The 27,360-nt window shown below is 32.1% G+C and overlaps 1 protein-coding gene, 1 long non-coding RNA gene and 1 pseudogene across 3 annotated transcripts; all 3 read left to right on the forward strand.

Annotated features, from left to right (window-relative positions):
* The first annotated feature begins 356 nt into the window (after window positions 1-356).
* LOC146938383 (protein FAR-RED IMPAIRED RESPONSE 1 pseudogene) lies at window positions 357-1,852 on the forward strand (annotated as a pseudogene).
* Window positions 1,853-1,967: 115 nt separating this feature from the next.
* LOC146938384 (uncharacterized) lies at window positions 1,968-2,718 on the forward strand. The gene is made up of 2 exons (XR_015033368.1): window positions 1,968-2,267; window positions 2,360-2,718. It is a non-coding gene; the product is annotated as an uncharacterized LOC146938384 (long non-coding RNA).
* A 9,417-nt stretch (window positions 2,719-12,135) lies between these two features.
* Window positions 12,136-17,642, forward strand: LOC146938385 (SWIB complex BAF60b domain-containing protein). Of its 2 annotated transcripts, none has more exons than XR_015031269.1 (6): window positions 12,136-12,729; window positions 14,485-14,596; window positions 14,700-14,871; window positions 14,956-15,143; window positions 15,572-15,924; window positions 17,304-17,642. XR_015031269.1 is itself a non-coding variant. In XM_085752352.1 (6 exons), exons 1-5 carry the CDS (start codon window positions 12,299-12,301, stop codon window positions 15,904-15,906), a joined length of 1,029 nt encoding a protein of 342 aa, XP_085608478.1. In that variant the 5' UTR covers window positions 12,136-12,298; the 3' UTR covers window positions 15,907-15,924; window positions 17,304-17,642. The 2 variants fall into 2 exon arrangements, 1 of the variants encoding a protein (XP_085608478.1); XM_085752352.1 differs by having other exon boundaries at window positions 15,781-15,924.
* The last annotated feature ends 9,718 nt before the right edge of the window (window positions 17,643-27,360 follow it).

The raw sequence follows: 27,360 nt of genomic DNA on the forward strand, positions 1-27,360 counted from the left end.
ATACTCTGCACACTACTTCCAAAGTATTACTTTTAAAACTAACCAATAGTTAATAAGGATAATTTGGTAAAATAATCATTCTCTTTCTTTTAATCATTGCATTTCTTAATATGTGTGTAAACACCTAAAACGACACTCATTTTAAAACGGAAGGAGTATTATATTATTATGATAGTCATTACTATTTTTGAAACATATGATAGTCATATGTCTTTTTTAGAATCATATGAGTTACAGATTTTATTTAAATTAATTGCAGCTTATGTTATTGTATGAAATATTACTTGTTATCCTTTCTTATATTTTCAGACTTTAATCTATGTGATTAAATACTTGTCACTGTATATTAGACATTAATGGAAGCCGCCGATGGTAATGGAGAGCAAGTTGTTAACGAGACTACCAATAATGATTCATGTGTTGGTGATTCAAGAGCTAATGATAGTCAAGAACCTTATATCGAAATGGAATTTGAGTCATAAGAAAATGCATACTCATTCTACTCTCTTTATGCTAAATCTGTTGGGTTTGGAATTTATTGATGTGTCTTATGCTTGCACAAGATATGGAAAAAAGAGAGCATCCACCGCACATAACCCACATCCTTGTTTGAAGGTAGATTGTGAGGCCAGCTTACGCATCAAAATAAATTGCAATGGAAAATGGATTGTTCATAGCTTCATTAAAGATCACAATCATGAGGTTTTTCCAACATATGCACATTATTTTCTTTGCCATAGAAGAATCAATAAGTCTCAAAAGAACTGTATTGAAACTTTAGAACATGTTGGGGTGAAAACAACCAAAATTATCACCACAATGGCCAAACAACATGGAGGGTATGAAAACATTGGCTACTTTGAGAAAGACATTAGAAATCATTTAGATAAAAGTCGTCGTTTGACATTAGAGTCGGGAGATGCAACATCAATGTTGGAGTGTTTTATGTTTATGCAAGATGAAAATCCTCAATTTTTTTATGCAATTGATTTGGATGATGAAGATCGTGTAAGAAACCTATTTTGGGTGGATGCAAAATGTAGAGATGATTATCAAGAATTTGGAGATGTGATTTCATTCAATACAACATATATCACAAATAAGTACAAAATGCCATTTGCTCCTTTTATTTGTGTGAATAATCACTTTAAGTCAAGGTTACTTGGTTGCGCTTTACTAGTAGATGAGACCTCAAATACTTTCACTTGGTTGATGAAAACATGGCTCAGAGCAATGGGCGGAAAACCTCAAATGCAATAATAACTGATCAAGACATAGCAATGAAAGTGGCGATTAGTGAGGTATTTCCAAACACTCGACACCAATTTTGTCTTTGGCATATACTAATAAAGGTCCTGAGAAGCTTGGTCATGTAATAAGTGAAAATGGTGACTTTATGAGATATTTCAACTTGAGCATTTACAAGTCTTGGTCAAGGCAACAATTTATAGATAAATGGCACGAGATGGTGGAAAAATTTCAGCTACAGGGGCATGAGTGGATTAAGTCTTTATATGAAGAGTGTGAGCATCGGGTTCCTGTTTATATGAAGGATACATTTTTTGGTGGTATGTCAATAACTCAGAGATCCGAGAGCATTAATTCTTTTTTCGACAAATATGTAGGTAAGAAACTTACATTAAAGGAATTTGTTGAAAAATATAAAGTTGCCTTGCAGGATAGAAAAGACGTAGAAAAACAAGCTGATTTTAATACATGGCACAAGGAACCTGTTCTTAAAACTCCTTCACCATTTGAAAAGCAGATGCCAGTGATTTATACACATGAAGTCTTCAAGAAAGAGAGATTTGATCATTTGTATGAAAAGACTGTTGAGTTTCTTGAGGAATGATCATCAAGTCATGAGAGTTATAATTTTGCATGTCATACACTTGAGGAGGCCCTAACACAATGCGCAACTATTAATAAATCGCTGAAAGTGGACACCGAGAATGTTGGGAATTTTTTTTACAAGTGAAGCCACTATTTGATCCTGAAGCTGCAAAAACAAAAGGGGCTCAAAAAAGAATAAAGAGTGGGATTGAGAAAGGACGTAAGAAACCTCTAGTAGCAAAGAGAAAAATGTTAGAAATTCTTAATTTTATTTATTTGTAATTTTCACTCTATCAATTTTTTTCCATTGATCATATTCTGACATGATTTCTCATTGTATTGCATTTGTTTGTATACGATTTTTGTTCAAACAAAAGCAAAAAAGGGGCTCCAATGTTCCAAATGATGAAGTGGTGGTTGTGCCAACAAGATTGGTATGAATCAACATTTAAATGTGCTTTGATGTTTAATTAGTAGCTACATTTTGAATTCTCATCTAATTCTATTTTTTTTTTCATTTTCTTAGGAATGCTGATTTTGTGACACAGTGGCTGTGAAGACAATGGTTGAGCTAGAACTTTTGTTAGCATATGAAGTTAATTGAAGTTTTAACAGGAGATGAACCTAATTGAATTTTTCATGTTATGTGTTGGGATGTAAACATATCTAGCAATTATATTCAATGAACACTGCTTTTTTAGAATTACTCTATCATTTTGTATTAGTGGATTACTCTATCCTTTTGTATCAGAGATGCAAAAGTTCCAAAAATTACTTTGCATTGTTATAGTTTTGAGTGTATATTGAATTTTGACAATTTTCTTCTATCATTTTGTATTAGAGACGCAAATGTTCTATAAGCAACTTGTTAATTTCTATATTGAATTTGCTAATTGCAGTATTCGTTTGGCTCCCCAAATATAAAATATTCGTTTTGGACTGTTGGCTCCTCAAAGGCTAAACAGTCAAACATAACATATAGTGCATGCAGACATTGCATGTTTCATGTGTTGTAATGAGACTTATCATTCTATGAAATGAATAGCATATATAAATCTTTTTCACGCTGCTTTTTTATTAATATATATTTTGTATTGAGAAAAGTCTACACCGAAAATGTGAGGACTGATTACTGAAGGTAGCAATACAACTTTTCAAGTGTTAATTCTAGTGTAGATATAAAAATGTTGTCTTGGAAGTGGAGTTTAGCTAGGTCGAAGATTCAGCCGTGTTTGTATTATGAATGGCGATGGAATCCGAAGTGGTGCCTTGGTTTTTTGCGCGCTCAAAGCTCTGCAGGAGGTGGTTGTGCTGCTGTTTTGGTTTCTGCATAGGCAATTCAGACTACTGCAGCGATGCCAGGGATATTTTTCAGATAGGCTGCCAGCTGATGTCTTGATTTTTGGCTCCTGGTATAGCAAAGATGTGCGTTTGGTGTTTGGTAGCGTAGCAAATTTTTCTGTTTTGTTTTTAGGCTGCACATATTTGCTGTTTTTAGTGGTGTTTGTTCCTTAGTATTAGGAGCATTAGCAGGTTTTTTATCGAGTGGTTTGGTGTTGTTGTGTCCGTTATTCTGGCACTCATTTGTACTCTTTTTCCTCCTTGCGGGTTAAGTGCACCTTGTGCTAGCCTAACTTAATAATATTTGATGTTTAAAAAAGAAGTGTCAATTCTAGTGAACAACATAGATCAATGAAATATGCCAAAAACAGATTTCCACTCAACTTAGACTCCTCAAAGTGTTTTGTTTTCTTTTTAAATGAACATTACACCAAAAATATTTTCAAACAAAAGATGATAGCAAACCTACTCTTATTCAATAAAAGAAGAAATTTATTAAGTCAGATAAATGATGCCTAAGATCATGTACTCTCATTTTAAATTTTCACTATGTCTTTACAATTGAAGCAAAAACTCAGTATTATGATAGTGAGTATCACATTAAAGAATTTATCTTTTATGTTCTTATGGTGGTATACATCTCCTTTTCCCATTCTGGTGTTGATATAAAATTGAAAAGGCAAATTAAACATAACCAGTATGTTAATGGGAAGGATAAAGTAGCAAATGATGTTGAGACAGAACAAATAGTCTTTAAGGTTGTTCCAGAACAAATGGTTATAAAAAACTTCACTTCTAAATATTTAACCAGATATCATATGTATGGAAACAAAAGGATAATTAGACAACCAAACCATCAACAAAAGAAATCGTTTTTATTATTTAATTCAGCATAATTACAAGGAAAAAATGGAAGTTGAAGAAGATGGAAATTGAAGTTACCAGTGTTGTTTAATTCAACATCAATTATTTAATTCAACATCAAAAGAAATCGTCGTGGAGAGAGAACGCCTTCATGTAGAGAGAAAGAAAAACAAACAAGTTCATCTCAAGGAAAAAAATGGAAATTGAAGCAGACGCTCTTGTTTCTCACTACCTTCTCTCTCTCTCTCTCTCTCTCTCTCTCTCTCTCTCTCTTATTTTTCTTCTTCTCTTTCTCTCTCCAACTATTAAATTAAATTATTAAAAAAATCAAAATGTTTAGAAACAGGTTGAACAGGTCTCAGGTTAATTAAAATAAAAAAGTGGGACACGTGGCCAATTCTAATTGAGTGTGTTAAAAAAGAGTGTTAGTGGGTGTGACCCTATCATTTCTCTTTATAAATATATGAAATACAAGGATAACTCCTACCAATTGTTCAAAATTCAAATCCACATTACATAGCCAATAAAAAAAGTTAAGTTAACTTTTTTGGTGTAAGCCAAACCCTAGCATGTTTCCCACAAAGTTTGTTGAGAACAACAACACCACCATAATGGTCAAAACTTATACAGTTTGCCATCATTATCAACAATTTCCTAAACATCAAATGATGATGATGATCAACAATTTCTTTGGTCTTTTCAATCCAACTTCTAATGTTGCTTACGGTTCCGGTTGGTTTATCCTTAATTATCACTAGTTTCACTTGTTAGAAACCCTGAGATCTCTAAAGCCTTCAAGTCTTCAAGACATTTTAATGTTTTTCACTTTAATATTTCATATAACATTGTCTTGTTTATATATAAAAATATATGTTTGAACCTGAGTTGTTGAAAATAAAAACAAAAATCAAAAGAATAGTGCAGTCATAAAATATGAGTCATATGTCGCATACACACAATAACTCAATGTGTGTTATATATTAAATTAAATTAATAGAATGTGTGTCTATTGTTTATCGATTTCTATCTTTTCGTAAACATTTTTGTTGTTGTTATTTATTGAGACTTAAATAATTTATATTTTAATTAAATATAATTTAAATTCGAACAAATGGAAAAAGAATATGATTTGGAATTTCAAAGATAGATGGATCACAAATGAAAAAATTGATTTGTAACCGCAAAGGACATTCACTTAAATATATATATATATATACTCCCTCCGTCTCTAAATAATAGTCGTTTAAGGTTTATGCACGATTATTAAGTAAATGATTAATTGTGTTGATTTTGATGGTAAAATTAGTATCATTTACTAAAACATCCTTATTAATTGTAGTTAGTGGAGTAGTTAAGTTGGATGAAATTCAATAAATAAGGGTATAATAATGGAAAAAAAATAATAAATGCTGCATTGATATTCTAAAGTGACAATTATTTTGAGAAAAAGAAAAATAGGTAAAAAGACAATTATTGTGAGACGGAGAGAGTAGATTGATTAAAAAAAAGTACATCTTGCAGAACAACCATTAATTTGTGATTGATTTAAATTTTTAATGAGAGCGAAATCTTCGAGAAGATGTTCAAGAAAAAGAGAAGTTTGTATCAAACCTTACTTTTATGGGTTAATTAAGTTTTTAGTGCCTATAAATATTCACAGTTTAATTTTAGTCCCTATAAAATAAAATCATACTTTTTAGTCCATGTGACATTTTCCTTAAGCATTTTAGGGACAAAAAATGTTGATGGAAATTTTTTATAGGGACTAAAAATGCTAATGGAAAAATTTTATAGGGACTAAAAATATTGATAGAAAATTTTATAAGGACTAAAAAGTGTGATTTTATTTTATAGGGACTAAAAACAAAATTCTAAATATTTACAGAAACCATTTACTTAATTAACCCTACTTTTAAAAAATTTAGACTTTAGGTTAGATGAGTATAGATCACAATTTATTGGGAGATGAAGGAAAATTCTAAGGAGAGAGGAAAACCATGAAGAGAGACTCTCTTTATCCTAACGTGCATGATTAAATGGATTAATGAGCCATTAGATAAAATGAAATCATTGTATATATTTGTAAAAAATAATAATAAATAAACTCCCAATTTGTTATGTTATACTTATACTACTACTCCATCCGGTCACATTTATAAGCAAAAAAACACTTTTTAGATTCATTCAAGACTCAATGTATTTGGTCAATATATAGATCAAATACATTATGTTTTCAATGAATCTAAAAAGTGCATTTTTGCTTATAAATGTGACCGGAAGGAGTATTTATGTACTAATTAGTAGTGTACAATATTCTTTTTTTGTTGTTGAGAGAAGTAGGGTACAATATTCCCTTTTTTGTAAGAATTCAGTTCTTGTAAAACAATTTTGTTCATTCATGTTTTTTTGAAAGATGTTCATTCATTGTTTTGATTAGTCAATTGTTGTTTTTTTAAATTCAAACGTTGTTAAAGTACAAGATTCATGGAATTTCACTACCGATTGTACTTAGAATCAACTGGTAGTTGAACTTGTTGAATGTTTCATTTATTCCAAAGTACAAAGTCATATCTTATAGAAGTAAAAAATTCATCAAGGTCATGAATACCAGATTTGGTAGTCTAGATCCCTGGTCAAGTTTAAACAATTGAATTATTACTTTTTATCATGTTAGATCATGTCTTAAAAGTGCCGCAACTTTAAAATTTTTGAATAAGAGTTTTACTAGTACTAGTTACTAACCCTATTCAACTTTTTTTTCTTCATAAAAAATAGTTTAATTGAGTTGGACTACAAAACTTATCAGAATTAGAGCAAACCTTAAGATTCAAAAATTGTTTAAAGAGATAGTTACATATCATCTGTCAAAGAGATCTTTACATCCACAGTGAAAGTTGAGATCACCATCTTACCGATAAAGGTGAATCAACTTCTTATCAATCGAATTAACATTCATTTGTATAATCCTAGCAAGAGGAATGCTAATAACACACGTATTAACCCATTCTTTTATTGAGATCTACTCCCTCATATTACATTTATTTATAAACAAAAAACAACTTTATAGGTTTATTAAGTGCCTAATGTATTCTGTCTCTATATAAGTCATATATACTCCCTCTGGTCACTATTATAAACAAAAGTTGACTTTTTAGATTCATTCAATAAATGATGTATGTGGTCTTAGATTCATTCAATAAATGATGTATGTTACAAACTTGACCAGGGATCTAACATGATAAAAAGTAAATTTATTGCTTATAATAGTGACCAGAGGGAGTATTAGTTATTCAATCAATCTAAAAAAGTTTTTTATTGAACAATCAAATTCGTACAAATGGAAAAAGAATATGATTTGGAATTTCAAAGATAGATGGATCGCAAATGAAAAAATTGATTGAGACTTAAATAATTTATATTTTAATTAAATATAATTAAATAATTAAATTCGAACAAATGGAAAAAGAATATGATTTGGAATTTCAAAGATAGATGGATCGCAAATGAAAAAATTGATTTGTAACCGCAAATGACATTCACTTAGGCTTTGTTTGAGAGTTTGGAGGGGAAAGGAAGGGAGGATTTTGGAAAAAAGGAAGGAACAAGTGGAAGAAATAGAAGACATTGGGAGGAGAGGGCTTTGGAGGTTAATTTTTTTACTCATAATAAAAAATCTCCCTCATTTGGGGGAACTCAAAAATTGTATTGGGGGAGGGTTTTGGGGGGTTATGGAGGGTTTATATGAATTTTTCAAATCCAATCTATGTTGTTATTATATTCTTAAAATTAAAAGTATATTAATCATAAGTATTAGTTTATCATTCTCTAAAAAATTATTCTTTCAAAAAATGTAAATTTTTTGTCCATTTTTCTATATATTTCCAACTCCCCAAAGCCCTCCCCTCCATTCCCCTCCAAACTCCCAAACAAAGCCTTAATAGATTGATTAAAAAAAAAGTACATCTTGCAGCACAACCATTAATTTGTTATTGATTTAAATTTTTAATGAGAGCGAAATCTTCGAGAAGGTGTTCAAGAAAAAGAGAAGTTTGTATCAAACCTTACTTTTAAAAAATTTAGACTTTAGGTTAGATGGAGTAGCACTTTGGTGCCATAGCTTTGGTGTCATTGGTGTCATAGCTTGCATCTCCACCACACACACACATCACACACACATCCCCACACACATCCACACACATCAATGGCCAGGATTTCCCCAATGACACCAAAACTATGTCATGGAAGTATTTCCCGGTTAGATGAGTATAGATCACAATTTATTGGGAGATGAAGGAAAATTCTAAGGAGAGTAAAACCATGAGAGACTCCCTTTATGGAAACAACCTAAGACAGTGACGTTCACCTCAGGTGCATGATTAAATGGATTAATGAGCCATTAGATAAAAGGCTTAAACGCACTTTTCACCCCCTAACTTTGCATAAGTTGCAATTTTGACCCACTATTAAAAAATATGGCAAAAGTGACCCCCCAAGTTTACCCCCTTTTGCAAAAGCTCAATTTTGACTAAGTCAACCCCTATGTGTCACATTTAGGATGCCAACTGTGTATTTTTTAATTAAAAAATAAATCAAAATGCCACATAATCATTTACAGAATTAAATAAATAAAAAATTAAAAGAAAAAAAAGGAAGGGTCACGTGAGTTTTTGTTGTTTCCCATTTGCCTAAGTATTGTCTTCTTCATCAATGAATCCCTTCTTTTACCATTAGCACTACGACACAATCCACAGAAGCAGAAGCATCACCCTATGATAATTAAACCAAATGAATTCAAACATAAAAATTCCACACTCCTTGTTCTAATTTCATTTTTTTCGCAGATCCATTCTCTAATCATCTTCTAACTTCAAACACAAAAATTCAACCCATCAAATCTCATATATGTTCTCTTCATTCAAATCGATTTCAGATTTTCACTTCGTTTTCCAATCGCACTTCAATTTCGTTTCGTACGCAATCACTATTTTTGTTTAATGTTTCGATTCATCCAAATCGATTCCACTTTTTTTTCTATTTAATTTTCTGAGTTTCAATTGAAGGTTGTATTTCAAGGTTTTGGGAACAACAGGTATGCGTTTGTATGCTGGGTTTGGGTTGGATGGTTGTTTTCCAGATTTCGTGAGGAAAGTCATGAGTTTGAAGATCTGAGTGTTAATGAGAATGATTTTTTTTAGGACCAAACAATTGATGATGATAAGTTGTTTTTCAGATATGGATTTTGGGGAAGAACACATAATCATGAAGATCAAAGTTTTGGGGAAGAACACATGAAAAATTGATGAAATGATAATTGATGAGAGCTTGCACGTGCCTTCTCTATTTTTCTTCCAATTTTTTTTTTTTTTTAATTTCGTTTTATTAAATTGTGGAATTTCCAATTAAAAAAAAGTAAAAATAAAAAAAATATACAGGTGGCATGCCACATATGCTTGACCAAGTCGAAATTGAGGTTTTGCAAAATGGGGTAGACATGGGTCACTTTTGTCATTTTTTTTAATAGGGAACCAAAATTGCAACTTTTGCAAACTTAGGGGGTGGAAAGTGCGTTTAAGCCTAGATAAAATGAAATCATTGTATATGTTTGTAAAAAATAATAATAAATAAACTCCCAATTTGTTATGTTATACTACCTCCGTTCCAATTTAATTGACACAATTTTGTTTTTCACACATATTAAGAAAAATGTATAAATAAAGGGGAAAATGGAATATATTGTATTGAGAATGATAAAAGTAGTATTATTTAGTGTTATATTGTATTGGGAATGATGAAAGTTGTATTGAAAATTGAAATAGGTCAGTTATTTTGGGACACTTTTTTTTAGAAAATGGGTCAGTTATTCCGGGACGGAGGGAGTACTTATATTCCCTCCGTCCCGTTTTATCTGAGCCAGTTTGGTTTTTCACATAGATTAAGAAAAATATATAAATAAAGGGGAAAGTGGAATATATTGTATTGAGAATGATGAAAGTAGTATTAATTAGAGTTATATTGTATTGGGAATGATGAAAGTTGTATTGAAAATTGAAATGATTCAGTTATTTTGGGACACTTTTTTTTAGAAAATGGGTCAGATATTATGGGACGGAGGGAGTACTATTTATGTACTAATTAGTAGTGTACAATATTCTTTTTTTGTTGTTGAGAGAAGTAGTGTACAATATTCCCTTTTTTTGTAAGAATTCAGTTCTTGTAAAACAATTTTGTTCATTCATGTTTTTATGAAAGATGTTCATTCATTGTTTTGATTGGTCAATTGTTGTTTTTTAAATTCAAACGTTGTTAAAGTACAAGATTCATGGAATTTCACTACCGATTGAACTTAGAATCAACTCGTAGTTGAATTTGTTGAATGTTTCATTTATTCCAAAGTACAACGTCATATCTTATAGAGAAGTAAAAACTTCATCAAGGTCATGAATGCCAGATTTGGTAGTCTAGATCCCTGGTCAAGTTTAAACAATTGAATTATTACTTTTTATCATGTTAGATCATGTCTTAAAAGTGCCGCAACTTTAAAATTCTTGAATAAGAGTTTTACTAGTACTAGTTACTAACCCTATTCAACTTTTTTTTTCTTCATAAAAAATAGTTTAATTTAGTTGGACTACAAAACTTATCAGGATTAGAGCAAACCTTAAGATTCAAAGATTGTTTAAAGAGATAGTTACATATCATCTGTTAAAAGAGATCTTTACATCGACAGTGAAAGTTGAGATCACCATCTTACCGATAAAGGTGAATCAACTTCTTATCAATCGAATTAACATTCATTTGTATAATCTTAGCAAGAGGAATGCTAATAACACACGTATTAACCCATTCTTTTATTGAGATCTACTCCCTCATATTACATTTATTTATAAACAAAAAACAACTTTATAGGTTTATTAAGTGCCTAATGTATTCTGTCTCTATATAAGTCATATATACTCCCTCTGGTCACTATTATAAGCAAAAGTTGACTTTTTAGATTCATTCAATAAATGATGTATGTGGTCTTAGATTCATTCAATAAATGATGTATGTTACAAACTTGACCAGGGATCTAACATGATAAAAAGTAAATTTATTGCTTATAATAGTGACCAGAGGGAGTATTAGTTATTCAATCAATCTAAAAAAGTTTTTTATTGAACAATCAATCTAAAAATGTTTTTTTGGTGGTGACCGGGGTTCGAACCCTACACCTTACATATATTATACATTGTCCATATTAACTGAGCTAAGATCACGAAGATTCAATCTAAAAAAGTTATTTTCTGCTTATAAATTTAACCAGAAGTACTTAAAATCGATCCAACCAGAGATAATAGTAATTAATATGTTAAGATGAATGTGTTTTTTTTTTTTTTTTTTGAGAGATGTTAAGATGAGTGTGTTAAGAGCATCCACAATGGTAGTTTCCTAACAAGGACTCCTTAAATGGACCCCACGTGACACATCACTTATTTATAATTTTTTAATAAAAGTACCTATTAAGGACTCAATGACTCCAATGGCAATACACTAATAAGGACTCCAATGAAAAGTATTTAAATATGTCCCACTATCTTTACATATTAGACAAAAATAATTTATCTATTACTCATTTTTACAAGTGGGACCAAGTAGTACACATTTTATTACTTCTTTATGCAAGTGGGACCAAGTAGTACATATTTTATTACTTCTTTATGCAAGTGGGACCAAGTAGTACACATTTTATTACTTTTTTAAACGTGGGACCCGTTAGTTACCCAGGAGAGAGAGAGTCCTTATATAGTTGCCTGTTCCTTAACGGGGACTCAATTTTTCTTCCTCCAATGGAGGGTCCTTAGCGAGGAATGGTCCTTGTTAAGTAAGGACCCCCCATTGGAGATGCTCTAAAAGCATAATTTATCATAGTAAACTTATGTGATTAATCAATTCAAACTGCACTGCACACTAGGAACTGAATTGACGGTTTGATGTAAGTGTTTACCTTCGAGAAGCACAACGTGGCAGCCTACGATTAAACAACCCACGAGGTTCCTGTCATTATCTACTTTTTCATTTTTCATTTCATTTAAATTTCAAAAACCACAACACAGAGAGAGAAACAGAAAGAGAAGGAGAGAGAAAGAAAGAAAAAAACGACAACCAGAGAGACAGAAAGAGAAAGAAAGAGAGAGAGAGAGAAGAAAGAGTCCGTTAATTAGTTTCAGTTTAAAAAAAAAAAAACAAAAAACAGAGAGAGAAAGAGAAAGGTGAGTTCGAAATGGTTAATGTAACAGAAGAAGAAATATGTTCAGCAATACATTCATTATTCACAGAAACAAACCCTAGAACAAGAACATTCACTACATTGAACCAAGTTGTTTCAGAGCTTCAATCTAAACTTGGTGGTTATGATCTTACTCATAAGATTGATTTCATTACGGAACAGATCAATCTTCTTTTTGCTGCTTCTGCTCAACAACAACAACAGCAACATGTTCATCATCACCAGCAGTTACAACAACCTCCACCACCTCAACAACAACTTATTTCTTTTGAACGTAAAGACCATTTTGCCCTTCACCAAAACCCTAATTCCCATTCTGTCCCTGTTACTTCTGGTTTTCGTAACAACGTTGTTGTTTCTTCTGCTGCTGATGGTTCTGTTGCTCATGCTTCCCATGTTTCTGCCAATGTGCTTCCCAAGGAAAGGTTAGTTTTATTTTATTTTTTTTTCAATTTTTTTTATAAATAATTTATTTATTTATTTTTTACTTTTTTGTTATTGTGTGTGTAACTGCGTAGATTAATCTCCAAACCATAGCTTAAAACTGCAAAGATTAATCTCCAAACCATAGCTTAAAACTGCAAAGATTAATCCATCAAGTAAGGGCTTAACACTGCTTCATTCTCAGAGTTGGATTTTAACTCGACCTCTGGTTAAGTTGGAAGAGATCTCTTTAACGGCTCTTGGAATTTTTTTTTATTGTTTTTGAAATGGTTGCATAAATGGGGAATGAGGAAAATGGCATGAATGAGAGAGGGGTTTGGTTAATTAAGTAATTAATTAATGCTACTGAAACATTTTTTTTCAATGTTGTAATTTTGGAAATAACTAGTAAGAAAGATATGGAGATTAATGAGTTAGATAGAAAGATTGTATATGATAGAACATTATGGCATCTTTTGATCCATGTAGCCGACTGCACTTAGTGGGATAAGACCTGGTCGTTGTAATTTTGGATATGAGGGGTTTTTATTTTGTTTTTGGAAGGATGTTTTTTATTTTGTTGTTATGTACTAGTTTGGGTTTAAAGCGGGGAAATGAAATATTCTGAAGTTATGTTTCGTTATGCTATGGAATGTGAATCAGATCTATGTAATGATACTGGGTTGTTTTAGTTGCAAGAGTTATTGCTTTCGTGATGTATGAGATTAGCTTAAAAATTTGTTATTGTTTTAAAATTCAATTTTTGGCGAGTAGGTGTGTGTGCAATTCAAGTAGAACTGGAATGTGAATGCCTTAATCTAAGATGGATAAAATTTTCAGTTTTGAATTATTGGAGTTATATAATGGGTCCGTTTGGATTATTTATTTGAGCATATATACTGGAATAAACACGCATGACACTGTTTTAGAGGACTTATGAAAACAATTTATGACATGTTCATCAGTTGTTTTCAACCTGTTTTAGAGCGCTCATGCTATAAGCTGAAAGAGGGAAAAAACAGCATGAATGAAAGAGGGATTTGATTAAGTAGTGAATCTTAAACAGTATTTTTTTGTTCTGTTGTAATTGTGGAAATGAGATGTGGAAATGAGAGGTTTTTGTTTTGTTGTTGTGTAGTAGTCAGGGTGTAAAGCGGGAAACTAAAATACTTTGTTGTTGGGTTTTGATATGGTATGAAATATGGATCAGATCTATTATCAAATGATGATGGGTTGTATTCGAAATATTCAAGTGGAACTGGAAAGTGAAAGCTTTATTTTATGATGGACTATTTTTTCAGTTTTGAATTATTAGAGTTATACGATGTTTATGAAAATGATACGCGGATGTCATAGGTTCGAATCCTGGAAATAGCCGTTCTACTTGTTGGGATAAGTTTGTGTCAGTGTCATCAATCAGGGATAGTGGAAAACAGCAGATTGTTGAAATTCAGCTATGCATTAATGCTACATCACCACTATAATATTTGACAACATTTTGTACTAAATAGCGTATCGCGGAACAATAGCGATTTGTACAAATTTCGCTACACTATAGCGTTACAGTGCTGCTATTTCCTAGCCGAACCTGATGAAAGTTTGTCAGTCTGCATATGAATGAACTTCTTCATTTTGTACCTTAATATGTATATGATATGATGTGTAATGTGTAATATCTTGGTCTTGTTAATTGCTTTTTGTTTGCAATGATATTTGGTCCTGTTAAGTAATCCTACACGTGTATTGTTGTCTTACAGTGCTCAGCCTAAGCCAAAGAGAAGAGGTGGCCCAGGAGGTCTCAACAAACTCTGTGGTGTTTCGCCTGAACTTCAGGTCATTGTTGGCCAGCCAGCAATGCCAAGGACTGAGGTTTGTACTATTGTATATTAACGTATTTCAAGTTTGTTGTTCACTTTGCATATTTCAATGCGGTTTCCAGCAAGATTTATAATTTGTGGATTGAATGGTTTAGATTGTGAAGCAACTGTGGGCATACATAAAGAAAAACAATCTCCAAGATCCTAGTAATAAGAGGAAGATAATTTGCAACGATGAACTGCGTGTGGTGTTTGAGACGGACTGTACTGATATGTTCAAGATGAATAAGTTACTTGCTAAACACATAATCGCCCTTGAACCAACCAGTAAGTGTCTGGGTTATGGTAATATTTCTATAACATTGTGGTTTCAGTGCATTGTTTGATTTGTTCATGCTTTGGAACTTTCAGAAAAGCCTGCCCCAAAGAAACAGAAGGTAGAAGTGGAGGTGGGAACACGAAGTGCTGAACCTGCTCCTACTCCTTCTGTAATAATATCTGATTCACTTGCTAACTTTTTCGGCGTTACTGGAAGGGAGATGTTACAGACAGAGGTTCTGAGACGTATCTGGGAGTACATAAAAGTCAACCAGCTAGAGGTAAGCAACCGATAATTTAGATTTATACTAAGTCCATGCACACTAGCATTACTGCATCGATGTTAAGTATGATGATCCATGATAGTGATAATCACTGTTAGACTGTAGTTTTGCTAACCAGTGCATATGCTTTTTCTTCTTTCATCGCCACCTCACTTTAACATCCTGGTTTAGTACATGGATTTTTGTTTCAATGTGTATTAATGTTTTACATGTTTATTTAATGTCTTGTATTAATGTCTTACATGTTTATTTAATGTCTTGTGTTTTGTTATATTTGTACCTATCGTTGCAATTGTTTTCTGTGTTACCACAGTTAAATCTAGGGTCAAAACCGGATATGTTAAGTCTTTTAGTCTAATTTATTCATAGAGCTCTAATATTTGGCACTTTGGTAAGTTACTGCGTTTTTATGTGAACACAAACAGATAGGTGTTCAAGCTTCTATGGCAATGAACACTTGAAGGCAAATATGGTTGTAAAAGTTTATCTGCAACACGAACATGCATTTGATTCTCTCACAAATAGATTGGAAAGGAATAAAGTTTTTGCTCATATAAAGAACATATTATGTATGGTGGGTGAACTTTGTTGGAACATAACTTGTTGACTTACACGACCTTGAATATACCTGTAGGATCCTGTGAATCCTATGGCAATAATGTGTGATGCAAAGCTTCAGGAGATCTTTGGCTGTGAAAGCATTTCAGCGTTAGGGATACCTGAAGTATTGGGCCGTCATCATATTTTTAGGAGATCATGATGCTGACAACATTCTATGGTTAGTACATTTTACATATGCAATATTTTCCATAACTTTTGTAGTGCTCTTATTTTCTGAACCTTTTTCAAGTTTCAACGGACCTATTCTCTACAAAGCTGTTGATATTATTTAACTGTTAAGTCAATTGGATCCTGTGATATCAGATAACATTAGCTGCTTTGCATAATGTTGAATCCCTGCAAATTCCTATTTTTGTTATTATTATATTTCAGGATGATATTGTTGCATGGAATAACTTACGTTACTTCTATTAAGCATGGTGTGAACTGAATATTCTGTATTGTTTATTGAGAAACATAACAAAAGGAAATGAAACTTCAGAACTATTAAGAATATAGAATGTTTTATAGTTTCTTCTAGTTATACTGGTTCCCTTTATAATTACAAGAGTGAGAAAAAACCTTCATTAGCAATTTAACATTGAATAAGACTTCAGATATTTGCTTAATTTGAAACATGTAAAGGGACATAAGCGTCCCTGAACTGAGATATTTGCCTGCTCCATGGGGTTATTGGCAGTGCACCAGCACCGAAGGGATGCATCAATGCAGTGGAAACACCCTTGTTACACGTTGTAATTTGAGGTTGGGTCTTGAAGTTTGGTATTGTACTAAGTAGAATAAGCTTAGAGATTCGAGTAAAGTGGGCAATTTCTATTACTAGGCATATTGCGTTGTGTTTTATCTAGGAGCTGTTAGTGTATCTTGCATTCCTTTGCTACAACTCTTAAAGCGAGGTTTTTGATTTTTCAAATGAAAAAACCTGTACCATAGAAAACCTGAGTTAGAACTTAGAATCAGTCTCTGTACATAGAATCCAATCAGACTAGTAATTGAATAGAGACCTTGTTGGAAAACATGACCTGGGCGTTTTTAACTAGGCTTTGATATCATATCATGAACCGACCACTTGAAAAAGGTTAAAATATTTGGTGAAGTTACATTAGTGATGTACATGAGGGGTAACCTTGGCGCAACTGCTAAAGTTGTTGTCATGCGACTGGAAGGTCATGTGACTGGAAGGTCACGGGTTCAAGTCCTGGAAACAACCTCTTGTGTAAAAATAGGGTAAGGTTGCGTACAATACACCAAATGGTGGGACCCCTTCCCGGACCCTGCGTATACGGGAGCTTTAGGGCACCGGGTTGCCTTTTACATTAGTGATGTACATAATGATTTAAACTAAACTTCTTAATACAATTCCCCGAATTTATGAATGTGCCTCATTTTGTATGTGTTTATCCTTACTCAAGTTTGCACATGATAGAAAAACCCTTTGATAATTAACAGTTTGTTTTTCAGTTTGATGGATTCTTTTTTTTCATTTCCGAATGTATATATAACTTGATAACATGAAATATTGGTTTTTGGTTGCAGTGACAGATTGAGTGATGTTAATTCCAGTATAGTACAAGCTGATCTTGACTACATGTTGATATGGTTATGTAATTTGATTGATTAAACAAACTTGTGCCCTTAGTTCATGTTGATAACTGATGACTTAGTAGAAGGAACAACTTTACTTTTGGGAGTGGCACTATGTTTTTAGGTCTTGTGGTTTGTCTAACTTGGCACTTAGGTTAGAGTGACATGTTGGTATTCTAAAATATGTATAATCTTCTGATAATAGGAAAGAAAATGATGTATCCTTAAATCATGACTCATGCTATATTGCTATTAATATGTAGTTAATGAAAATGCAGTTTGCTAGATGTACATATTAGATTTTGTGCTAGTGTTTTTCTCTACTAAAAATGCATTTTTAGCATTTATCTTTTAAACGTCAACTAACTGAACTTCAAAAAGGAGAACATGGTGCTCGAAAAATATTGAAGGACATATGTTTTTTTTTTTGTTTTTGAAAACAGATGTTTTTTTTTTTAAGAAGGCACCTCAATCACGTAATTAATTAGTACTTGTGATTAGTGTTCAAAAAGGCTTGAAATGCGATGCTTTTGAGAGAAAAAAAAAACTTTTAAGAATCATGCAATATGGAAGTTTCTGATTTTGGGTGGTGAAATTTAGTGAAAAAACCTAACGGTTGAAAATGAGGGAAGTTTCTGAGTTAAGCTTATATACAGGAAGATTTCATATTTATATAATCCAAAAACTTTCAAAAAAGGAGTTCAAATTATATAATCCAAACGAACATATTTTAGGAATATTGAACGGCACACGACATGAGAGGTGAGTGAAAAATGTAACAACTTATTCTTTTATCTTAACAAGTTTGTTCTATTTTACTCCAAGGTTCTAACCATTTTTTTGTTTGTAAAATACGGAGCTTTCTTTTGCTTTTATGATCTAATAGTTGTTTATTTTGAAATGCATGTATGGTTTATGGAACAATATTAAGTATTAACCATCCATGTAACTATTGCGTTGTTGGGATAATTTTTTTTCAAAATAATGGGAGGAAATCACAAGGTATATATATATATTTTCTCAGAGGAAATCATAAGGTATATTCAATAGTTTTGATATGATTTATATCCAATTCCTCAATTCCTTAAAGTTTATTTTATTCAAAGGAACTTATCAATACATGAAATGCATTTCATCAATCAATCTACTTATCAAAACAACAGTCACAGGTATCTCTGCCATCACAATGAGGATTTTTAATTCCAGCTGAGTCATATTTAGCAAAACATTGTCTATAACACTCCTCATGTTTGCAAAACCAAATACGGATAATTCCAATTTCAGGCTTGTTTGGGTCACATGATAATGCTTCAAGAGGGGGCTTCTCAGATGCTGTCACACCTTTAGAGTAAAAACAAAGAACGATTAAAAATAATATAGATAATAGATTCAATATATGTGCTTCACAAAAAAAGATACAATATATTTTAATATTTTCAATGTTAAAAGTAATAAAAATATAAAAGCTTGCCTAAAAAATAATAATAAAAAGTTAGTTGAGTTGCGGGTGTAAAATCCCTGAGAATATATATTTTTTGAGTAATCCAAATAATATCATTTAAAACTCGTATAGGAAAAATATATAATATAAAAAATGACGCTTACACTAAAACTTAATCCTATTTGAAAATCAAAATATATGAAATAAAAACTTAACCCCATTTTAATAACTCAACCAACTATAAAAAAAAAAAAAAAAACTCAACCAACTAACTAACTAATATCATTTGAAAGAAAATATATTATCTCAATCCTAAAAGGACGACCCAAAAGAAGTGATTTTCATTTTGTGATTGATAAAATGCATACTAGACTTGCATCTTGGAAGAGTAAGCTTCTCAATAAACCTGGCAGGTTAGCACTTGCTACTTCTGTCCTCTCCTCTATTCCAGCTTATTATATGCAGATAAATTGGCTTCCGGAAAGTATTTGTGATAGTATTGACCAGGCAACCCGTAATTTCATTTGGAGGGGTCCTAATGACAAGGGAATTCATTTAGTAGGCTGGAAAAAAATTGCTAAGCCAAAGAATCATGGTGGTCTCGGCATTAGATCAGCAAGAGATGCGAATATTTGTCTTCTTGGGAAATTGGTTTGGAACCTGGTTCAAAATAATAACAAGCTTTGGGTGAATATGCTCTCAGATAAATACTCGGCAGGGACAGACATGTTTGGTGCAACGTCCAACAGCAGCAGCTCCGCTATTTGGGCCTCCATCATCCGCGCAAAAAATGTTCTGATTAATGGCTTTTCTTGGCGAGCAGGTTCAGGGTCTTCCTCGTTCTGGTTCAGTCGTTGGAGTGCTTTTGGCTGCCTTGGAGCTCAAACCCCCATCATAGACATCCATGACCTTCATCTCTCTGTAAAAGATGTTCTCAATTATGATGGGAACAGAACCCAAGCTCTTTATACCTCTCTCCCTCAAGAAGTGGCAGATTTCATCAATAACACTTCTGTTCATTTTAATGATGCGATCAAAGATTCTTTTATCTGGCATCATAACAAGAATGGTGTCTATACCACCAAAAGTGGTTATCGATGGCTTCTATCTCAATCTGGTTCAGACAACAGCACCATTCACTCATGGTGTTGGATTTGGCATCTCAAAACTCCTGAAAAATATAAATTTCTCATCTGGCTCGCTTGTCACAACGCCGTTCCCACTCTAGCAGTGTTAAATCACCGTAACATAGCTCCTTCTCCAACGTGTTCTCGGTGCGGACTGCAATATGAATCGTTATTACACTGTATGAGAGATTGCAGCTTCTCCAGAGAAATTTGGCAGCATATTGGATTTAACGATCCAGATTTTTTCGCTATGGAGGTTGTTTCAGATTGGCTCAAGGAAGGTACGAAGGGTCCACTCGCTACAACCTTTGCAGCAGGTCTGTGGTGGGTTTGGATGCGCAGAAACTCTATGTGTATAAACAACGAGCAGATGTCGATTCATAGAGTAGTGGCAAATATCAGGAATTCTGCAATAAGCATCAACCAAGCCTTTCCTACGAACCAGACTGTGCATATGGATAGACATATACGGTGGAATAATGACAACTTTGATTGCAGCATCCTTAATGTAGACGGAAGCTGCATTGGCACCCCGGTTAGAGCAGGTTTCGGAGGATTGATTCGTAACAGTGCAGGCTACTATATAACAGGCTTTTCAGGGTTCATACCGGCCTCTACTGATATTCTGCAGGCTGAGTTAACAGCAATCTACTTCGGGCTGTTAACTGCTAGAGATTTGGGTATTGCTCCTTTGGCGTGCTATTCGGACTCCCTCCTTGCTATCAATACCATAAAGGAAGCATCAACCAACTATCATGTCTACGCGGTGCTGATTCAAGAAATTAGAGAGCTGCTTTCTCAGGAAGATGTTTCGTTACATCACACTCTTCGCGAAGGTAACCAAAGTGCTGATTTTCTCGCAAAGCTAGGAGCTTCTTCAGGGGATAGTCTGTTAGTGCACCAGCAGCCTCCTGATAATCTCCGTCCGTTGTTGAGGACAGATGCTTCAGGAACTTTATTTTTAAGAGTTTAGTTCCCCCTCTGGGGTTTTTTCTTTCTGTTTCTCTCTGTTTCTTTTGTTAGCATTGTAACCAAAAAAAAAAAAAATCGTTTTTCTCTCATATCTCGTATGTGTTAACAATCTTACCATCAAATCAAATAACGTGAGATTGATTTTTGATATAAAAAACGAGAATTAAAAAGTTCAATCATGAGATCGTTAACACATAAAAGACACAGAAAACCAGTTTAGTAAATCCATTCCCCATTTGGAGGGGCTTAAACAATTATGATTAAAATCACTATATTAAATATATAACTCTGTGTAAAATAACAGATGTATTATAAATAAAATAGTATTAGTAATTTTATTTTGTATGAATTGAGATTTATATTTATATATCAAGCATTTTTAAGTTTGTTAATCAAAATATTCACATGAAAATCAAGTATAAAAAAAGTATATGAGTATGATAAGCAATAGAAGAGAAGATACTCACTGCACGATGAGCTAACCAGGAGAGACACAAAGAAAATGTTCAAAAGAGAGAGCTTCATAGCAAAAAGAAATTTCTTCACTCACTTGTATTTTTGATATTGTTAATAGCGTTGCATCTAAATCTTATTTTCCCCACTATTTATAAGCCATGCCAACACTATAATAAACTTTGATTAACTGTATAATTTTCAATAATTACTAAAAGAAATGTTTCTTTTAACTGTATATGTTTAAATTAAGAAAATGTTACTATTAATTGTATAAACCTATTAAGAAATAGAAAGGATTGAGTATGTTGCTCTCTAGTGACAACTGGATTATTGTAGGAGTTTGTAGCTTTGTAGAAACATTATAACATGAGCAATGCTATATCTCTAGAAAAATAACATCAAGAATTCTTCAAAAATAAAGAATAGCTAATCACAATGCACTATTTGCCACAATTCAAGGAGGTGTGGCTGAAAAATAGGAAGTGGACAAATTAATCATCCAATTAAAATTTGCCAATTGTGTCTTGAAAAATTCTTGAAGCTATTTTTCTTGAGAAGTAGCATTTTCCTTTGTTTATTAATGTTAAAAGAGTAGAATGTTGGCATTCATGGCAATCGATTTTTAAAGAAAACCATTCACAAATTGCAAATTAATTTGTCTCACGTGGAAGGTGGAAGAAAGGTGTACACAACCATCTAATCAAATTCCAATATTTAAAATGAGATATTTTTGTGAGTAATATTATTACAAATTGACATCATATAACTATAGTTCAAATCGTGTTTAAAGGTTAAGTCAAAAGAAAAAACGTTCAAAGGACATAATAATCAAGTGTATGGGTATATGTTACTTTTCAATGAGATAAACCTTTTTATTTTAGACTTGGCTGGATTACTCAAGAAAACTTGTAGGTGAGACTTTAGTAGAATATTTGTAGTTTATTATTTAAATATGGGTCTTGCTAACAAGTGCCCTAAGGGCATTGTTTAAGGAACCCAAAAAAAGAAATTATGTCTTGAAAATACAAGTCAAACACTTTTAAAAGTCATAACCGTACAATTTTCAATACAAAAATTGCTACTTTTAGATGCTTAAACAATGCCTTTAGGGCACTTGTTCGCATTTTCCCTTAAATATTTAGGGTCTGTTTGATTTAGTTTTGCTTTTTAGTTTTTAAATACTCTTTTACAAATCAATTTTTAAAAACTATTTTCAAGAAAAAAGAATTAAAAAAATTTGTTTGGCACTCTTATATTTAAAAACTGTTTTACAGATTGAAAAACTTAAAAACTTGTTTGCCAATCCTGTGTATCATTTAGAAAAGTTAAAGTTGAAATATATTACATTTTTCCCATTAATGAGAAAATGGCAAATTCTCCGTGTTTTCTGTTTTTGGAAACTAAAAAGTGAAAAGCAAAACCCATATTTGCTGTTTTGGTTTTTTACTTTTAAAAATAACAAAATGGAGAATAGTTTTTAAAAACAGTTTTACAAAATCATATATCCAAACAAGTTTTAAAGTTTTTAATTTTTAAAAACTACAAAACAGTTTTTAAAAACTAAATCAAACAGGCCGTCATTGTAAATAGTAAATACACTTGTTAAAAAAAAAATCATGGTAAATACATAACTTTTGTTTTTAAGAATTTCCTTCAATTGTTTACCAAAAACCGGAAATATTCTTTCAAACTTTTATCCTGCATACTTTTGGCCATCGTTTTCCAACTACAATGACATTTGTCTAACAAATGTCCCCATGACAATTAGTGTCACATGATTTTTGTTTTTGTTTTGATATGATATTGTTGAGACCTTAGGATAACATCAAGTTAATATTTTATTATTTTTTTTGTTCAAGAAAAGTGAGTTTTGGAAATCAAGAGTTCGGTTAAGAAGTAAATATATTAGGGAAATGTTAACCAGTGCTCCCGGACACTGGTTAAGGAATCAAATGTAGAAACTATTACATTGGAGCTTGTGTTGTCAACTCCTCAAAAGTATAAAAAGTGTTATTTTTATTTTAAAATTTACATTTTTAGTTCCCTTAACCAGCGCCCCCGGGGCACTGGTTAACATGACCCAATATATTATGATCAAGAATTATTTCACTCAAGAATCGAACTCGCGTTCTTCCGTTCAATTCGTTATCTGATGAAACTTGTTAATGAATTGACACAAATTGCTTGATTATTATATTTATTAGTTTAATTTAATCTAGCCATTTAATACTTTTTAATCCACCCTTAAAAAAAACTTATTTAATCCACATTAATTAGGATTTTTAACTTCCGGTAAATTCTTTGAAATTTTTGTGACGACTTTAGTGTTGGGACATCTGATATTTTTTTACGAGGGCTGAGCTATCTTCTAAACCAACGACTCTAGAATTCAAATTCTTTTTCTAATGAAGAATCATATCACACATCTGATATTAATTAAAAATTAAATTATAAATTTAATGATATGATTGATATCTTATCATGTAAAAAAATGAGTTAATGATATTTTATTGTCTCTCAATGGGATTGCCTATTTAACATGATGCTAAATAAGGGAAATTATGGATGGTCTTATTATCTTGTAAATGATTAGGTTAGAATTTATTTGTAGAATTCTAAATGAAGTTAAGCTACAAGAAATGATGATTAATCAATTTGTTACTTTTTTGTGAAACTACAAAGGGAGTTGTGTCAACAAAATTCTTAATCAATTTTGCAGTCTTTCGGAGTAGCAAGTTACTTCTCCTAATCATGATCGACTGCTGAAAATGTCATGTTTTAGGGAAACACACACTCTTGAAAAATATCTTGGAGTACCTTTGATTAGGAGAGCAACACAAGATAAGTGACTATCAATATGTAATTGATCATGTTAGCTCTAAACTTATGGCTTGGAAATCTAATCATCCCTAAGACGGGTTACCTTGGCTTAAAAGTGGACTTGATAGTGGAGGTTAAGGTGCTCTCTAAAGGCATATGTGGTAGTCCGGTCGGCAGGACTCTAGGGTTGAATATCCTTTGTCTTATTCAAATGGATTCGACACTCTATCAATGTATTGATGTGTTAGCAAAATTTAGTTTTTCTTTAAATTCAAACATGGTTTTTTTTGAGTTAAGATCTCCTTCATTTGCTAAAAGTAAATGAATAATACCATTTGATAAGAGATAAATACAAAAAATATGTAGTGGATTCCACTGCTATTAATTATTTTCAAAATTAATTGTGTCTTTAATAAAAAAAATAGAAAAAATAAAAAATAAGAGGATCTTGACTCGTTTTTTATGAGTCATACTCATCTCAATTTAATCATTTGTTGATAGTTGATATATTTTGTCTAATATTTATCATTTAGCATATCAAACTTATCCTTAACCTTCTTATCACTCCACAATTAACTTCTCCACTCTAGCATGAAGTCAACTTTATATCCCCTCATTAACTATACACAAATTCTTTTATTTTTTTAGGGAAACACATGAGTACGTCATCCTCATCCTAAGCTGATCTCCTTGTTGCCTTCCAATAATCAGCTCCCTTTTTTTCTCCACACATTTTTGCTATTTGGTACGAACGGACATGAAGAGGAAGCACCGTTTAATCTCATCATAAATTCTTATCCAACTGTTCAAATTAATTCCTCTTATTCTCACATCTTAATTATATCTATCAGAAAGAGTCAAATGAGTGTGATTGTCCATGTATTAAAATAAATGAAAATTGATATATTTATGGTGTCAAAAATGCATTTAACCCATAGCTCATTACGATTAAAAAGGACCTATTTGTATTGTTAATTTTGTGTAAATAGGCATTTTCGTTTTTGAATGTGTAGTTAGTAGTCACGATAGCCCATCAGTATAGTGAAACTATAAAATAGTCTCTAATTATGTACCTTAGTAATTAAAATGGTCACCGACATTAAAACGATTCCTTGGAGGGTTGAGGTGTGGTGGGTTAACACATGTAGGGTTAAAATGGGGGTAGGCATGAAAATTTTATGCAATTTTTATTTTAACATATAAACTCAAATCAAACAATTTACTTAATACATTTGCTACATAAACGGGCAAAAAGTACAGTAGATTAAACAGTATATTATTCAAAAAAAAAAAGTTAATACACGAGATACAATGAATCGATCTATTTATCATTGCAACAAACACAAGTGTCTCTGCCATTACAATTAGGATTTTTAGTTCCAGCTGTGCCATATTTTTCTAAGCATTTACTTTGGCAATCACTATTTTCACAATACAAAATGCGGATAAATTGAGCATGGTTTGGGTCGCATATAGGCTCCTCTGCTGTTGTCACACCTTCATAGGACAAACAAAGAACGATCGTAAATATTATAGTCATACAACAAATTTGAAATAGGTAGAAAATAAATTTAATACGTGTCTGACAAAAAATTAATCAATATATGTGATTAGTATTTAATTAATCAATACATGTGTGAATAATAATAATATGCAATAGAAGAGAAGAAACTCACTGCTTGATGAGCTAATTAGGAGAGACACAAAGAAAATGATCAAAAGAGAAAGCTTCATTATAAACGATTTTCTTAACTCACTACTCCTGTTGGTATTGCTTATAAAAGGTAATAAAAATGATATTATATTGAATTGATTTTTACAATAGCATAGTAGACACATTTATAGTAAAAGAGGCAATAAAAGGTAATAATGTTGAGTAAATATTTGGTCGTATGATTTGCTATAACAGCTGATTTAAAAGAAATGCAATCAAGGGCAGATATGGAACATGAATGCATACGTTAAATGCAATCAATAGGAGATATTTATATTTGATTTTATCGAATCAATTTGGATGGGATGTTGTTTGTTTTCCTAATAAGGTGAATGGGGGACTAGGTTATAAAGGGCAACCCGGTGCACTGAAGCTCCCGCATATGCAGGGTCCGGGAAGGGGTCCCACCATTTGGTGTATTGTACGCAGCCTTACCCTGTTTTTTACACAAGAGGCTGTTTCCAGGACTTGAACCCGTGACCTTTCGGTCACATGACAACAACTTTACCAGTTGCGCCAAGGTTACCAATGGGGGACTAGGTTATATTCACCCTTTTCTCTAAAAAAAAAAGGTTTTATTCAACCCCACCTTATGAATGAAGTCTTTTTAATTAAGATGCTTTGGAATTTGGAGAGTGCTCCAAACTAAGGGTGTTCACGGTGCGGTTTAGTTCGGTTTTGAGGTTAAAAGATATTTGAACCACAAGATAAAAAAGCATGCAGTTTGGTTTGGTTCGGTTGACTTTTAAAATAAAATCGAAACCAAACCAAACCAATGTGGTTTATGTTGGATCGGTTGGTGCAGTTTTTTTGAGACAATACAATTTTTTGTTTTCAACATTAAAATCAAGTTAAAAATGTCAAACATAACATATTTCCAGCAATGTTTTTAATTTTATTCCACATTACACTTTCATTTTCCTCAAACAACATAAACCAAATTAAAAATGTGGACATAAAGTAATTTTATTATGAAAGAAATGTAAAAGACTAATATTTTATCATTCTCTAAAAGTTCAAGTAGCATATAAATACATTTTTGAAATAAAAAGCAAAGAAGAAACTTAACAATAGAAAAAAATATGTCATTTATAAAAGTTTCCATTGAGTTTCTATAAGTATTGGTCTAGGTGACATAGATTTAATAAGAGTTTTTCTTAAGTTGTGGTTTGGTTTGGTTTGGTTCGGTTGGTAAAATGAAAACCGCAAACCAAACCAAACCATGCAGTTGAGTAAAAAATTGACCCGAATACATCCAAACCAAATGCGGTTTTTTGCGGTTTCGGTTTGGGTTGATTCGGTTTGTGGTTTTTCTATTGGATTGGTTCAGTTTTGAACACCCCTACTCCAAACTATGTACAATATGAATAACGATTTAAGTATATCCATTTAATTTCAACTCTACGACTTTTCTTTGTCGAAAGTTCTTGTTGGAAGTTGGGGGGAGTTTCAAAGAAATATTGTGTAAAATATTGGGGA

The sequence above is a fragment of the Medicago sativa genome, chromosome 3 (genome assembly GCF_051527215.1).
Source record: "Medicago sativa cultivar Bolivia chromosome 3, Bolivia_mono, whole genome shotgun sequence".
NCBI lineage: Eukaryota > Viridiplantae > Streptophyta > Magnoliopsida > Fabales > Fabaceae > Medicago > Medicago sativa.